At 34.6% G+C, this 17,394-nt stretch overlaps 1 protein-coding gene across 1 annotated transcript in view; it reads left to right on the top strand.

Moving 5' to 3' along the window:
* NKAIN3 (sodium/potassium transporting ATPase interacting 3) overlaps positions 1-17,394 on the top strand; it is a 337,201-nt gene that overhangs the window by 184,008 nt on the left and 135,799 nt on the right. The window contains exon 3 of the mRNA XM_062568210.1: positions 1,832-1,912. Coding sequence (XP_062424194.1) covers positions 1,832-1,912 — 81 coding nt within the window. The remainder of the gene's footprint in view (positions 1-1,831; positions 1,913-17,394) is intronic.

The following is a 17,394-nucleotide window of genomic DNA, read 5'->3' as shown; positions in this document are numbered from 1 at the left end:
CTTAAAGATTTGGCTTAGCCTGGCAGATCAAGTATGTTTGCCTTTATTGTGATGCCAAGTTTCATTTGTGGACAGATGAATGAAAATTTCCTTTTTAAAAGGTGCAATTCTCTCAAGCTTTCCAAAATCTGATTTTTATAAACAACTATGCCTAAATATAACTAAAATTCTAGCAGCTGGAGTGTGTATTACACATTCATTAGTTTTGGACACTCTGCACCTGATGTTCTTTGGACATACGTTATATGCTCATTGAAAAAGCTAGGACTTATAATGAATTACTACAAAGTCGGCACATGCAATAAAATGTGATATCTTCTTATATACTAATCGTACTAATAATACAGACCTTATACTGCTCTCAGACCACAGCAGTTTTGTCCATGTTTTGCCACACAGCCCTTCTCCATAAACTGGAAGAAACGGACCAGGAGTGTTACTCTTATTTTGTGTATTAATTATCTACTTCTTATGCAATGGACATCTCCAAGCATCCTAAGTACCTCATAAGAAATTAAATTAAAGCGGCTAACCTATTTTGCGTGCAGGAACTGCTGAAGTGCAAGGGTGCATAGCATGTGGGGATAATCAAAGTGTGGAAAAGATCAACCTCCTTCAACTGAACCTTTTCATTAAAGCATAAGGAGGGCAAGGAAGAGGAAAACAACTGAAAGCTGCACAACAAAGTCAAACTGACAGCACCTGTTGAATGGAAACGGGATCTGGCATATTGTAGATTAGGGTGTTGAGTTTTACTGGGTATTCTGAAGCAAAACAATAGCATATTAGTCCTACCTCGTCACAGCTAATTAGACTTGCAAAGCCACTTAGCAGCAGTTCTCCACTGTGAAGGTTATAAGCGTATAAATGTAAAGTGGCGCTGCCACTGCGGCCTCTCATTACGTTTCTAGGTGGGTGTAGCCCCAGCATCGCTGAGCATGCGCTTAGTTAGTCAGACATAACTGATCCTGAGCTGTACTACCTGAACAGCTAATTGTGCCTAGTTTTACTGTCATATGCAGGTAAACAGTGCATCAATACGGAAACAGTTCCAGTTAGTTATGCTGGTGATTAAAATACAAATGCTGATTGGTGGTATACCAGTTAATCTTCCATTCACGCAGTGGGTGGAATGTGAGTTCGCTCTTGTACTCATGTAAAACACTGAAGATCCCAGAAGAGATTTAGACGTATTTGTCTGTTAAGGGTACATTTTAGGATCATGTTCTTGCCCACAAGGGGTGCAGAACTAATGAGCCAGACACAATCAGCTAAAATAATAATCTAATTAAAATACCTTCTACTGAAAGACCCTTAAGAGACTAGATTTGATTTTAGTTTTACCTGTTCATTGCCAGACAAGTTCCAAATATCAGATCAATAGACCTGTTTAACCTGGTGTTTTTTTCTTATGTTTTTCTTCATAATTTCGTAGATATAGTGCATTTGAATTGAAATACCTAGTTGAATTGGAATAGCCATTAACAGAGCTAAATTGTGATTTAAAAATGACTTAATTGTCCCAAAAATGATGTTTAGATCAGCATTTTAGATTTAGCATCAGTAGAATAGTATAAAACTGTAAAGAATAAATCTGTTTTATTGGTATATATTTAGAGCAGCAAAGCATATTGGATTTGTAATTTCCTATGATTCTTAAGGGACCTGCAGGGAGAACTCCTTTTCTGAACTCTCTCTGTTTGACTGTTCCCAGAAGAACAATACTTACTGATACCAGGTTTTTTTATATTGATCTACTCAGTATAAAGTCCTTTCATCTTCACTTTTTTTTTTTTTTTTTTTTTTGCTTTCATCCGGCTTTGTGGTTTAGTACACGGTGTGGACTGCCCTGTGGATCACCTGGAATGTTTTCATTATCTGCTTCTATTTGGAAGTAGGCGGACTTTCTAAGGTAGGTCATTTATTGTTCTTCAGGTTTATGGGAGGGTGTTTTAATATCAGAACTCTTAGATTTTAAAACCCTGGAACCATAGAGAAAATATGTTGTTGTTTGAACATACAATCTAAACTTCAGAGTTCCTCTCCAAAAAGAACTTTAGTATTTGAACTTCTCTATAATAGTAAATAGTCATATTTCTGAAGTACATAAATGCAATGAATCTGAATAACAGTTGCTTTCTGAAGTACCATCTGAAAAAGGTTTTCAATGGAAAATTTAGATTCTTTTTGATTGTTGAAAAACAGACTGTGTCATTTCAGGTGACGTTTCAAGTGTGTATGAAAAATGTATCTGAATTTCTGAGACTACTTTGAAAGCAGCTGAAGAAAATTACTGAGAAGGTTAATATAATAACTTGTTGAACAAATTGGTCTCGTAGTGAGAATGTTAATTCTGTATAAAAAAAGAATAAATGCCAAAGGATGACTTTTTGCATATCTGAATAAAGCTTTCCATTATTTAGCACTCAATGCTTTAGGTCCTTGATTCCTTATTCAAACTCCTGATTAGAGCAGAAGTATTTGCTGGAACTATCAAGCTATATGTTACAATCATACAAGGTAGCACTTATATTTAGCATAGGTTATATTTATCATTGTATCCACAGTGAGTTCCGTACAGTATCTGCTGATTTCCTACTGTTTGAAATAGATGATATTGATCTTTGTTTACTGTAATCATATTTAAATAATTTCTGGCACAGTAGGCCAGTAGCACAAGCAGATTCCAATATTATTACTAGAATAAATGTTGTAGAATTACTAGAATTAATAGTCATAGACTTAGCAATATTTACATTAATGTTAATTCATGTAATACTTTTAGAGAGTTGTTGGCATGACTCAATTAAAATTTGTAATGTACATCCTATATTGACATCACTATTAAACCTCCTAGCTTTTGGATAACAACAAAAAAAATGTGGTGAAACTCATTTAATAAGATGTAAGACTTAATTTGCTCAGATAGTAAATATTCCATTAAAATTAAAGCTTTTACTAATAGCTTCCTTTGGTTATAAAACTTCATAATGAAAAGCTACAACTGTTTATTTTTTCTCAAAGTGTGATGTTGCTCACCAGAAGTCATGGACTTGCTGACAAAATGATTGCACCTCATAGATCAGAGTAAATGATAATGGTGGTATGTTCTCATTTGAAAATCTATTAGATGATCAGAAGGGCAACAAATGTGATGAATGCCCAAAGTAATTGTTCTTTTTTTTTCATTTTACTTTGTATATTGAGTTTGTTTTTTAAGTCAGTTAGGTGATGACCTTCCCTAAAGTCAGTTAGGTGATGACCTTCCATACTATTTTTGTCCAATTGCCTGGCAAGTGAAACTTGCAATCTGACTCTTGTTTAAAAAAGAAGTAGTAAGAGTGACATGGAAAACCTTTATATTTTCAGTCAAAAACACATTTCATGTTTTAAAATCCTTTACCAAAAACAATTCCACACATTTGCAAATATTTTGACTGAAATTCCCACCAAAGTTTCTGTTTTTAATAATCTTGAGGGCTCAATTGATAAATCTGAGGGGAGGAAGTCAGTTGGAAGTGGTTGATTGGGAAAAGAAAGAATATATGTATGGCTGTAGGCTTGTGGTCAGGAAATTTTCTTGGCTTCCTATTCCTGCTCCAGTGAAGATCATATTATTTTATGTAATGTGGAAAAGCTTCACAGAAGAGACTGAAAACAGCCCACCCCAGAATAACTATAGTATGTTAATTACAGCAGTTTCCTGGGAAATGGATGATATAGATTCAAATCTTTTCAGGCAGGCAAGGAAATAAACCTGGCCCTACCACAACCTGGGTGTTGTAAGCAAAAGGCTGAGTACAAGATTCTTCCTTACTTATTTTATAGACAGTGTTTAAGGCAAGCTGCTTTTTAACTTTTGTTATAGAAGTGAAAATATAATTTTACTGCTTTTTCAGGACTAAAGAAATTGTATTTCATCAGAAATTTTAAAAAATGCTCCTCCCTTTTTTTCGGTTATCTTAGTTTTTTTTTATTCTTTCTTTTCTTTTTTTTTCTTTTGCCAGTGCAACCCCACTAGATCACCATTTGCCTAGTACTAGAAAAAGTGCCTATATGAGGAAAGAGGTTTGCCTATGTTTTTCATTTTCTACTGCCATAACTGAAAGTGTAATTTCGGGTGTTAACTACCCTGTTGGACAGAGATGAAACTATAATTGCATGTCCTTTTAATCCTCCATTGTAGAATGACAGATCACTACATCCATGTACCTTTTAGCAGCTGGGCTCATTCGTTGTTTGGATCTTATTCTATGTCTCAAAAGGAAAATGTGTTCTAACTGCTACTTTCAAGAATATGGACAAAATTTAGATGCATAAACGTAAGCACAAATCTCAAGGACTAAGAGACAAGAAAGAAAACATAAAGAAATGTATGAAACATGTTGGACAATATGATCTGACTATGTCCTATCTGAAACAATATCAGAAACTGTGCCAGGGGCTGTCATTCTTAAGGTCTGGATATTCTTCTTAAATGTCATTCACAGAACTTCTAACTTGTTTAAGCCAGTCCTCCATCCTTAGCAATACTTTTACTGTACTTTTTACTTTACAAAAGAGATTTCATTCGTGTAGTGTGGGCAGTTAATATTTCTACCACTTACTCCGCTATTTGAGATCTATATTGAAAATGATTGTATGTGTTTGTAGTATCTCTACCCATTGATACTTTTTGATAGACCATTTTTCTATTAATTTTTTTATTGTGGGTTACTGTCACATTGGCTTTTGTGTTTTATTGCCTTTTATCTAAGTAAATGTAATATTCTGCAGGAGAATATACTAAAATAAGTGAGAATCAAGTGCAATCGAGACACAGGGACTTTTTGAAGTTTTTTACTTCCTCCTATTAAACAGAAAAATGACTGTTCTTGTTACCATTTTCTATCCCAAAGTACCTTATCACCTTGAGTAGTTTAGTACTCTGCACTCCTTCCCTGTTGTTTTACATAACGTATCTAAGCAGCTGTGCAAGATTGTCGAGTTCATTTCCTATTCTGTGAAGTTTTTATTTGCTTTGCCCATTTTTCTCTGTGGCATGCTTCTTGAGTATGAACTTCTGTATTTTGTGTATGTTAATTAGCAAAAAATCTTTTTTATGTATCATCTCTTCTATTTGTAAGATTTACTTTTATCAGTGGAAGTTCAAAGTCTTTAAGACTTCTGGCCAGTTTTAATAAGCTGGAGACAGACCTGTAGACTGAACTGTGATCGAGATCTCTAGCTCATGCATAGCATTTTAACTCCATTGAAGTTTATTCCATAGAGAGACAAAAATAGATTAATAAATTATTGTAAAAGCTATGAGAAGGCAGAAATAATAGTCTTTTTATTAGAATAGGGAATGATAACATGGACTATGCCCTAACTACTGCTGGAATCCAATTCCTTGCATGTGGTGCATTACTCTGTCCTTAATTATTGTGCAATTATATCTGAACATCTCAGATGGAATAAGTTCAAAATCCATGCTATTTTTTAATTGAAAGAGATACAAAAGGTATGTTCTTGGATTCATGTCCTTTTTTTTTTTTTAACATATAATGAAAAAATTAACGTTGCTTGAATTTAGGATACCAACATGAAAGAAAAAGTGATTGTCACTCTCACTGGCACTGAGATGAGCAAGAAAGTGGAGACAATTATTTTGGCATAAATTGCATCAGAGTTCTCCTCAATGGGATAGCCCACTGAAGGAAAGAAACTTGGCAGCATTCACCTCACCTGGAGGTGAGGCATAGTAATCATTCATATGCAAGCACATCTTATGTGGATGGAAGTGCTCAGCTTTTTTCATATCTGCTGGGAAGAAGGGCAAGAAATAATTTGATGAGCACATGGCAAAGAAGTTTTGGTTGGATTTTAGGAGAAGATTTCTAATAGTAAAGGTCCTGAATAGGATCTGTAGCTTTTACAAAACCTCATCACTGAATATTTTGAAGAATAAAGTAAATAAATATCTGTATGGAATGATCTCAGTAACTCTTCTTCACTGCTATTTTTAACAGTCAATCAATAAGCTGCAGTCAGGGTAAAATCCCAAGTCACTGCTCCTGAATAGGTTAGGGTGAAGTGTTTAAACTGAAAAAATCTCAATGGCTTACATCTTATTAACTCCAGTAGGCTGACATTCTGCCTTGGGAACTTAGGATCGCCTTAACTTTTCTCTTCGTGTACTGAACATGGACACAGAAAATGGGAGGCTATGATGTGACTGATAGCTGCTCTTGAGTGTATGCAGGTGGTGGTTGCTGTTCAGCCCCAGGACACCATGGTTGAGGCAGCATGGACATTTCTGTTCACTCCTGGCACAGATTAGGCATCTCTTACAGATAAGATTCATCTTCTTTCTCTTCTGTTGGTGGATTATTAAGTGAATACAAATCATTCCCATGTACGGCGACACATCTATCACAGAGGAGAATGTGACAGTGATGATAGTGTATTTCTTTGCTGTTGGACACGGTACATATATTCATGTCCAGCTTAGTGGAGAATTTCTTCCCACACACCTCTGAATCTTATTAGTTGCTTTTGGTTGCTACTGGCTGTGATATGCACAATAGCAGCTCACGGATATAGCAAAGGATGTAGCTCTAGGCATTCCATAGTTCCTACACATTACAAATGACTAGTTTTGTAGAAGTAGTTAAATATATTTTCTTTCTTGTATGCTCTAATAAAGCTCAATTTGCAGAAAATAAAATGGATGAGAGGATAGTGTTCATTTTCTTGAAGTTTGGACTCTTCTGCTTTCTCCCCTCTCTGACTTTATTATTCCAAAAGGATTTAAAGAATTGTTTTAAGAGTAATGTTCCAGAATCTTCTTTGATGTGGAAAAGTGAGGAATATTAATTAAAAACTACTTAATTAAATAGAGTTAAAATAGTACAAAAATAAAGAGAACCAGGACCACTATAAGTTTCTATACATTCCTGATGCAATCAATTTTATCTTTTGGCCTTCATTCTTTCTTTGAATCAGCTCACATAAGGAGAAAGTTAAAAAAAAATGTTTAGAACCAGTTGTCTCTTCTTTATTCTTGTATCCTTCCCTACAGGAGAGGTTCCACTGAATGTTTTTCATGAAATATAAAGCTCTAATGTGACCTTGCTTGTGCAAGTTACTCCTCCCTTCCTGCTGCTCTCTCACAATAAAGAGAAATAATATTCAGGTTCAGTTGTATTTAATATTTTTTCCATAAAGTTCTGTTCAAACACCAACCTTTAGAATTTTTAACTACATTGGCAATAAACCTGGAATCCAATTTACTGCTAAGTTATACAGTGCAATGTTGTACAGCAGCAACATTTCAGAGCTTCAAAATAACAACTCTGGCTTTGACTGGTATTAGGTATTGTTAATCATAAATTCAATGTGCTGGTGTTGTGCCTTTTAATGGTATTTACAGCAGCATTTCCTGATGTTGTGTTAGACCATCATTAGTACATGCATCAGCAGAAGCTGCATGCAGTAGTTTCTATTCAGAATGCAACGACTGTTTCCATTAAAAGTTAGAAAACTATTAACCAGAATTGTGAATTCATAATTGTGAAGCTATGGAAAAGCGCATTGCCTTTTTACTTATTGCCTACATTTTTCTGCCAGAAAAGGGAATAATGACACAATGAGAAATTAGAGAACAGAAGAATATTAGTCATTTAGGAGTCTTATATTGAAATCAGTAAAGATTCCTCCAATTCAAAATTTTTGAGCTGTGAACTGGCCTCAAAGACTTCTAGCTGAAGTGACTTTGTGAAAGTTTTTATTTGTTTGCTTTCTTGATGTTCCAGATTTCACATAACTAGGCATTTGTTACTCAGACTATTTCACCCTACTGTGAAATTACACCCTACATGTAAGTTATAATGAAATATATGCTTGTTGTTTTAAGGAGAGTTAACATGCAGCTAGCTTGGTTGTACAACTTGAACATAAGGTCATTCTGGAAAAAAAAAATGTGGAACAAATGAGACACAGATAAATGCTGCCAAAACTACAAAATGTGACATTCTGATGTTAATTAGTTTGTTTAGGAGATATGATCACATTGCTGAACAACTTAATCAGGAGCACATTCCAGATGGTGCAAAAAATTGAAGTCCATATCTTTTCAGGTGACATTTACAGTGGTTTATAATATTATGTACAATCATGATTCTCTAAGGAGAATTAATGTCCTTTTATATCCCTTGATGCTAGGCCCTAAGACTGATATTTCCAATAGGCCACTATCATCTTCATTGGTTTAAATAAATAGGATGATGTATCTCAGTGGCTTTTTTATTTAATAAACTATCGAGCATGCATGGTTGGATGCCTTTAGAAATAATGAGTCTGTTATATGTATGGTTGGTTAACTGGCTACAAAGATAAACTTAGTTATACAAGCATCACACTCACTTGTTTGATTTCATTAACTTAACCTCTCAGATACTTCTAGGATCTTGATTTTTTTTTAATTTTTCAGGTCCTAAAAAAATGCTAAAATGTATACAGTCTCAAATGGAGGAGGTAAGTAGGTAAAGTAGCTTGCAAAGTCTCTCCAAAAATACGTTTGGATATGAAAAAGAAACAAGGATGCAGTCACTGTCTGATGTGATGCAGGAGCATGCTGCACTAGCTAGTGATGTTGGAGAATTTAAAGCCTTGAGAACCTGTTTTATATCTACCTGAAGACCAAAGTAAGCTTTGAAAAGTGTATTTAGATGTAGAATAAGAACATGCAGGATTAGGAGTCAGACCATATAAGGGTAGGAAGAGCCATCCAGTCATCTACTTAACCTCTTCTGTGTGACAGGTCATTACATTTTTTCATTTTATCTGTGTCCAGATTAATTTTAATCCATGTTTAGCTAAAACATATTTTTCAGAAACATGGCAAATCCATCACATTTCTTGCTGGTTCATTTGTATGACTAATCGGCTTTACAGAAAAAGGTATTTTATTTATTATTTCTATATGTTTTTTCCTGCTCTTAAATATACAACATCTGCTTCTTATGAAAGGATTTAAACACTACAGTGGAATCATATTTCAGTCAATATTTATTCATTAGATCAGAAGCTTAAAATTTGGTATCCCAAATCTCTATCACATGTTGTAATTTTTGCATTATTAAGTGCCTTTTTTTTTACTCTTTCTCTCCCAATTCACTCATAAAGAGACTGGTAAATAGCTGTTTCTTAATACCTACCATAGAAGAAGGTGAATATTTCTTTTCAGCGAAAGATGCAAGGATGCAGGATGACAGACTGAATTCATTAGTTTATTCATTGAGAGAGAAATTTCTCTGAGCCATGATCAGTTTTAAGCAAGTATGGCAAATCTGTCTTCAGACAAGGGTGAATCTAGGTTCAATTGCTCAGGGTGTTGTTTCATGTACTTATTGACAATTTGATCTAGCTTCCATACATTGTTATGCTGAATTGTAGGAAAAGAGAAGACTGTTGCTGGGATTTTTTTTTTTTTTTCTAAATGTGATATCTTTCTGGCAAAACTGCAATGAAAGACATTTTGATTATTTCTTTAATCATATTCTTGATCAGACATTGGCTTGACCACATGTGCTGTCTGTCCAACAGCTTCGCTACTGAACATGACTGACTGATGCTTACAGATTTTGAACCTTAAGTAAGTCAGTAAGTACTTAGTGTAATGCTCATGCTGGCTCTATTTATAGCTTGCTTAGTTCAATTTGACGTTTTTTACTAATGATATTTATAAGCTATTTTTCAGTTGTTTTTCATGCTTTGGAATTTTAGTACAGAGTTCTTCCTCTTTACAGGAGATCCTGTCATTTCACCTACCTTCTTGTGAATATTTGCATTCAACTGATCTCCAGTTTTAAGGCAGTTTTGTTGTTTTGAAGTGAATTTTGCACTACTTTAACAGGTAGATAGTGCTTGCTTGGCAGAAAATATATAGTTTTTATGTTTTTTATGATAATGTATATATAAGACAGTCTTATACCTTGATGAATGCATAGAGGAGCTATAGCTGATCATAGTAAAAATTGAAAAAGGTTTTCTTGGAAGTGATGATACTGGAATGTATGGGAGTTTTAAGTATACCAACTTCAGGGTATGCCTGTGTGTTGACACTGGCATATTTTTGAACTGGAAAAGAAATATAAGAAGCAGGACATCATCATCATCTCCAGATAATGTTCAATTGACTGGCCATGCGTCCTTTGGGGTTCAGGAACTTTACTCAATTTAGAGGAAAGTCAAAGAATGGTAAAGTTTGTTTTATTTCTCTTGAATTCAGCAACCTAATCATGGTTAGTTTAATAGTGTACCTTGGTAAGCCTCAAATGTATTTCCAAGATATCTGTTTTGACACCTTTTCCTTTGTAGAATGCTTAATGCTTATGTTATGTTGATCTGTCTTAATTAGAAGAAAGCTTTTTGATCATGTAGGTCATAGGAAGTAGTCTCTTAATCTCTGTGGGTTTACTCTTGGTCCAAGATTACCTCCTGCATTTTATTACGATATAATAATTTAGTTACTCTTTGTAAGGTGAGCAGGTTTTTAGAATCCACTTTCAAGGCACAAGGGAGATGGAGGCATTGTTCCTTGCCTAAATTATTATATTCTCTTTCTACTGCAGAATCACCTTTCTGGCTTTTCTTTTCATTTTCAGCTGTCCTTCAGGGAAATTCTTCTCACATATTGATGTGACTGAGTTTATTATTCATGAGAATAATGACTGAATAGCATACTCTTTTGAGCAGACTTCTTCAGCTTGGATTAATGGGGAAAGAGTGATAGAATCCTGTTGGGGATTTGGCTGACCTCCTGCCCTTTGCTTTGCAAGGAGGTTTATTGTTAGAGTGGTTTTAGTGCACTAGGAATAATGCTGGATCTGTTTGACTTACTCAGTCAAATCAGGAAAGCAGAAAGACTGGAGAAGTCACTGCGATGGAAACGGTGCTTGCCTTAGGCTATCTTCCAAGGGCAAATGCTATTTATGAGTAATTTGATTGTCTCTGTATTATAGCAGCATTGTGTCCTGTATATTTAGATTCCCTCTCCATAAACATCATTACAGAGCATGTAGAAGCCCTATTAAGATGTTGTTTTGGAAGTGCTTTTCCTTTGAAGAGGAAAATATATATTATACCTGCATACTGAGAGCAGTCAGGCTTTTGCTATTCAGTTACTGCTATGAATCTTGTTTCTGCATGCTTGGAAGAAGCTGTTTTGGTTTTTGGTAGGTTTTTTCCTTGGCTTTGGAAGATCAAGGGATTCAGTTCTGATTTGTGAGCGTTTGCTGAAGAATTTCCCTGTTTATCTCAAACTTATTTGAAGGGTTGGACATTTTTTATGCTGACACTGCTCAAACTTTCTGAGCTGCCTGCTGAAACCTCCATCTAGCTCTGCTGTGAGGGACATAGGTATTACTTTCTAAGACCCGTATTACCTCCCCACAGCAGACATAACAATTGATTCATTCTACTTCTGTTTTCTATGAATTATGTATGATATCTTCACTTTTCACCTTTATTTTCACACCATTCTGAGGTTTCCCAGGCTTGATCAGAAGTGATCAAACTACTGGCCAGCTTTCTCGTGATACTTCCAGGGCACAGAGCTCCCTTATGAGCCGTCCTACCCTGACTGCATTATCATTTTTTTTCTTTACCTATCACTGAGACATTCACAAGTGCTTCTTGGTTGATCCACCTCAAAGATGGATAAAAGACTCTCTTGGATATCGCTTGGATAAAAGACTACAGCCAGTGAGGAAAAATAAATACATGTGTGTGTCTGGCTGTGAAGAAACTAATTTTCCCTAGATCTTCACTCCAAATATACTTGTACAATCTTTTACTTCAGAGCTGCCCCGGCTGTTCTGGGGCAATTTTCATAAGCTTTGTGTCTACCCTGAGTTGCAGCTGTGTTTTGCTTCAGGATGTCTTCTACCCTTATGTCCTGTTTTTTTCTGATTGGATAGCTATTTTTATTGTTAAACATTGTATGCTTGCAGCCGTTGTATAAATCCTGCAAACACTAGCACAGCCGTGATAACAGTTATTTTGGAAAAGCCAGTACTAATAACTACATTTTGATTTTTATTTGTTGTTTTTTGCTATTTTATGTTTAACATTTATATATTTTATGGATCAATGCATCTGATAATTATTTAAAACATACTTTAGAATCATGAGCTTAAAACTATAAAAATTTAAAATCAAAGCAGATTTATTTTTTGCCTTTATGTTTCATCTAGTGTTACCATTTTCTTTGAAAACTTCTCATTCCACTCTGATGCAACATGAGAATATTTGTGAAAATGTTTACCTCTTAAAATGTTTGTGGGACACTAATTTATACAGTTTTAAGATATCCAATAAGCAAATGGTTTTAAAAGGTTGTTAGAAAGTTTTTAAATGCTTCTAGATATTAGAAATGCCATCAGTGTCATAGGACTTCTCCAATCCTAAATGGAGAATATCACTTTTTATTATCTATAAGTAGGCAACTGACTTCAGTGTTCTAGCATTATATAAACATTTTTTCCAACATTTTCTTCTCTAGGATGCAATTTCCCATTCTGTTGCATGACTTATTTTTCCTGCTTCTAGGCTATATTACTTTGTACTTGTCTATACTTTAATAAATTTTATTTCATTGAACGTAGCTTACCAAGTAGTCCAGATGGCCCTGTACAGCTGCCTGCCTTTTCATTATTTACCGTTCTCTCTCTCTTTGTGTCTTTTGCAAGTATACCCACTATCATCAGCAGTGATTTTATATTTACTTCTAGATCACTGATGAAAATGTTGAATAACATATGGGCTTACATAAATCCCAGCAGGGTCCCACTAGTAGTAGTCCCATTCAGCTATGATTTTCCATTGAAAACTATGTTAATTAGCCAGTTTTAAATCTGTTTAATTTTAAATTTATTAAAAGTGTTCTGCCATTCCCTTGTTTCAAATAATTGTGCTTTGTGAATGCCGTTTAGATGTCTAAGACGTCTAATAACTGCATATTCTTGCAATTGCTAATATTAACTAAACCTTTAACCTCTTGAAGTAAAGAAATCAAATTTGATTTAGTAAGCCTCATGAAATCTTATTGACTGGCATCAATTCCTCAATATTGTTTTTTACGTAGTCATTCCCTGTTTCACTGGGATTGGTGTTAGGCTAACTGTCCTTGAACAACTGCATGTGCATGTTTGGAGCCTTGCCTCAGCTTTAACATTCTCCAGACTCTTGAAGCTCCCAAAATTTGTTTTAAAATTAACTTATCTACATTGCATATTCAACACTTTTAAGACACATTCTTAAGTGTGGTTACAAGTTGTCCAGGCCTGAAGATGTAAAATCATTTATAAATTAGTAGATAATTTATTAATGGTTTTGAAATTACTTCTGCTACTTCTTCTCATTTTCTCTACTAAATAAAGTACATCATAAATATTTATTAAAGACATTTGCCTTTTCCACCTCATAAAAAAAATTACAGTCTTCATCCAGACTAGACCAGAAAGTCTGTATCTTCTCTATAATTTCTTTTGTTTCTAATAAGCTTAATGAACTCCCTCTTAGTGCCCTTAACCTTGCTAGCATGGATTTTACCTGACATATTTTTCTTCCCCAATTAATTTTCTGCAATATATGTTCTCTAATTTATATTGACTGAAATCTTTTCTCCATTTTTATTCTGGTTTCTTGAATCATAGAATCATATGAGGAACAGGCTGATGCAATCACAATGTGTGTCTGCATGTGAGTGAAAGTGTATGTGTGTTTTTGGGTTGATGAGAGCTTTTGAACCCTTTGTCAACCAAATTTTCACGGGTCAGATTTTTATGATTGAATCCTTGTACATATGTGTTGTTACAAATGAGAAAAGTAGCCAGAAGAGGGAAGAGAGGCGATTTTGTGGTGCCCCTGTAGAAAGAAAAGTTGCCGCAACCTCACGTTAGAAAGTTAGTACTTGGTTGCTTTTATGCAAGTAGCAAGCATGGAGCTATATCTCCCAAATAGGACTTTGTTAGTTCTATTTCTCAGAGAGTGGTTGCCATTTTTGCAATATATAGCAATATATTACTTCGTTTCAAAATTCTGCCTTTAAGTTACACTAAACAAGAAAGACACCACAGTAGAGAAAAAGGGAAAGAAATGCTTCTGTATTTCTTCCCAACTTGTGGCCTTTCCTCTGAAGCAGTCCAGCTCAGGAGCTAGAATCCTTAAATTATTATCACCTGAAATGCTATACACCAGTTACCTAAGCCCTCACAGCCCTTTTCCCCCATGTACTTAACACCTTGGAATTTTACTGAGTCTTTACTTTCTCTGATGCCCTCAAAACAGTATGGAAAAAATCCTTTTTTTCCCTTGTTGAGATGCCTTTCTTGTGTTCTTAGCATGCATAACCTCTATATCTACTTCAGAAAAGTGATGAGAATAACACACATCAAAGGGCTGATGTAACCAAAAATGCTGGAGTCTTGGATGCAAATTACAGTGACTGTTGTCCTACAAAATACATGGATTAGTAGGTCTGTATGAACAGAATCTATCAAAGCTGTTGTAATTGAAACAGGTCTGCTGTTGAAAGAATAAAACAAATTTGGAGATGATGTTTAATCAAATTATAAAATCAGTATATTAAAAATCCTTCCACCTTTGACAAATTACCTCCTAAGTATTTAGTGGATGATGTGTTTTTTAATCTTTTTGATATCATTAAATGTAATTTTTTTCAATCTACAGACTTAAAAGAAAATTCCTTTAACGCTATGTTTTCCAGCTGCTTAGAAGTTTTCTGTATGTTTTTTCTGCAGCTCCAGTTCTGTGGTACACATGATTTACTTTAAATGCACAAGTAGTCTCATTAAACTCAATAAAATTACTTACTTACTATGTGTTTAAATTGTTTACTGAATCAGTCATCTCCATTTCTCGTGTATTAAGGTTTTGGGAAGAATCTTTAATATAAAAGCTAGAAAAGCTAATTTATATTCCAGGTGCAAAATTCTTCTTTTATGCAATAAAGTTGAAATGCAAAGATTTGATATGTTATATAAAAACATATTAAATCATATTAAATGAATGCTGATGAATGGATCTATCCATAATATTCTATGTTTTTATATAAAGCTCATTACAATAGTGCCTGATAGTGTCTCTTAATGGCATTTTCAAGCCATCTAGGTTGCATTTACTTGTATTGATCTTGTATATATTACTGTGGCACCTATTCTTACGTTCTTGTGCTTTATAAATTCCTCCAATAGATAATATTAGGCGAGAGAAATTTAATGAGTGGAATGAAAAACAAAAAAGGCAGAGAAAGATGTGTAGAAGTATGGTATTTGTGTTAATGTTTCCTTTTTCAAGCAATCATCTGCCTTAGCCTACTATTTTAGTGCATCTTTGAAACATTCAGTGCTTTAAAAAACATAAAATAAAGCCACTCTTAGGACCCAAATAGGATTCAGAGCCAAAAAAAAAAAAAAAAAAAAAGCATTAAGTTTGTGCATGAAACATGAAACTTGAGCACAATATGTACATTGCTTTTTATGGTCTGTAATCCACCCTGCAAAAAATTATTCAGTCCAGTTTGTATTGCTACATCACCAAGGCTGTGAGCAGTATAATAAATAACCTTTTTGATATTGCTTGTCTTTTAATTTAGTGTTTGCATTTTGAGTTCCTATATTTGCAAGGAAATATAGATGTGATCCTGTATTTAAGTGTTTTGCCAACAGTAAGACAAGTTTGTGCATCAAATATAAGTATGATTTAATAGTTCGTCGGATTCTGCTCTGCCTTTCTTGCAGAATTATCACTCTCTTTTACTCGTAATTCCACTTCCCTTAATAGATCATTTTGTCAGTCCATTGAGTGGGTACTTAATTCAGGTTGTACTGTAGATAAAAAGAAGAAACACAGAAGCTTATGGGTTACACTATGAGCAAGAGAAGGCATTACATAATAACTATAGTAGTGCTGAAGACAACATAATATTTCAATAGCTGCCGCTCTTTCTGTTCCGTACATATGGAAAAATATCTATTTTAGGAGGAAATACAGAATGTCATTTTGTGAAAATTTCATTTTGTGAAATTTTTAAAAAATTTTAAAGTTCTTTGCTTTCTGTTGAGCTGGCATAAACTGGTATAACTACAGCAAAAGATATTGAAGCTAAAATCATACAGATTAGATAAAATTTTAACCTTGTTGGCTCAGGTATTCCTTTAAAGAAAACAAAGACTTGTGTGCAGAATAAATTAACCTTAAAGGAGAGATGGAGTTCTGCAAAGCTACTGCTCGGTGACTTTGATCATGTAAAGGGGTATAGAAGGACCCTGAAACTTAGGAAAAAAATGTGCCTTGATTGGCTTTGTTCCTTTGCCACTCAGGCAGAAGCTTCAGCAACCTCTTTGGTCTAGTCCAACAAAATATGTTTCCTTTTCTGAGAAGGAAAAAACGTAACGTTTTAAAGGTCATAATGTAAAGCTAATTTAACACCTAGGATGCATTTTTAGGGTTGTAGTCAAAGGGTCGTCTAGGGCTTTCAAAAGCTGAGATGGAATTTCTCCCTTGAAGGCTCAAACTCAGAGGCAATGCTGGGAAAGAAAGAAAGAATTGCTCTGTGAAATCGTGCTACAAATTGACCTACCCGTCAATATCCATCGGTGAGGGAGAGACCCTGCAGTTCCACCTCATTCAGCTACTAGGGTAAAAGGAGCTTTGCTGCCATAGCCTTTTTTGTATAAAACACTGTCCACCAACTTGTGCCATTCTTCTTTTTGACCTTGAGGTATGTAGCTGTCTTTTATGTCTTTCTTTCATCCTTTGCTTTCCAGATGGCTGTTGTTTAGGTATTTGACTCATAAAAGACACCATATTTTTTTCCCTCAACTTCACTGTGTTTTTAGATGGGACGCGAGTGCTGTAGCATTCTGGAACACCAGAATCATATCTCTTCTGTTGTAGAGGCGAGTAGCCCTGAGCTATTGTACCTAAAATACTATACAAAGACAGCCTAAAACATAGCTTGTAGTTGCTGGGTTTTGATAAAATTGGCCTCTTAACAATTGATGAGAGTGTCCTAAAATGTATTACAGATCTTTGGTAACTGGATATACTTTCAATCTTACATTTGAGAAGTGAAAGTCAAGTAAAAGATTTATATTTATCTAGTAAAAAAGCAGACTACAGGTTCCTGAAATCAATGACTCTCAGAATTGCCAAAACATTGAATGATATGCATGAATAATTTAAGATTGCTTTGTTAAATGTGCAAAAGTCAAGTTATCCTTGCAGTGAGACTCATTGTAAATCGCCAGCAATTTACTGTGTTTCTGAAAATCACAGCAGCAATTTACAGAAAAGATTAGACCTGTTACTACACACATGTGACAT

Source organism: Rhea pennata, chromosome 2 (assembly GCF_028389875.1).
Source record: "Rhea pennata isolate bPtePen1 chromosome 2, bPtePen1.pri, whole genome shotgun sequence".
Lineage (NCBI taxonomy): Eukaryota > Metazoa > Chordata > Aves > Rheiformes > Rheidae > Rhea > Rhea pennata.
This window is presented reverse-complemented; position numbering and strand designations above follow the sequence as displayed.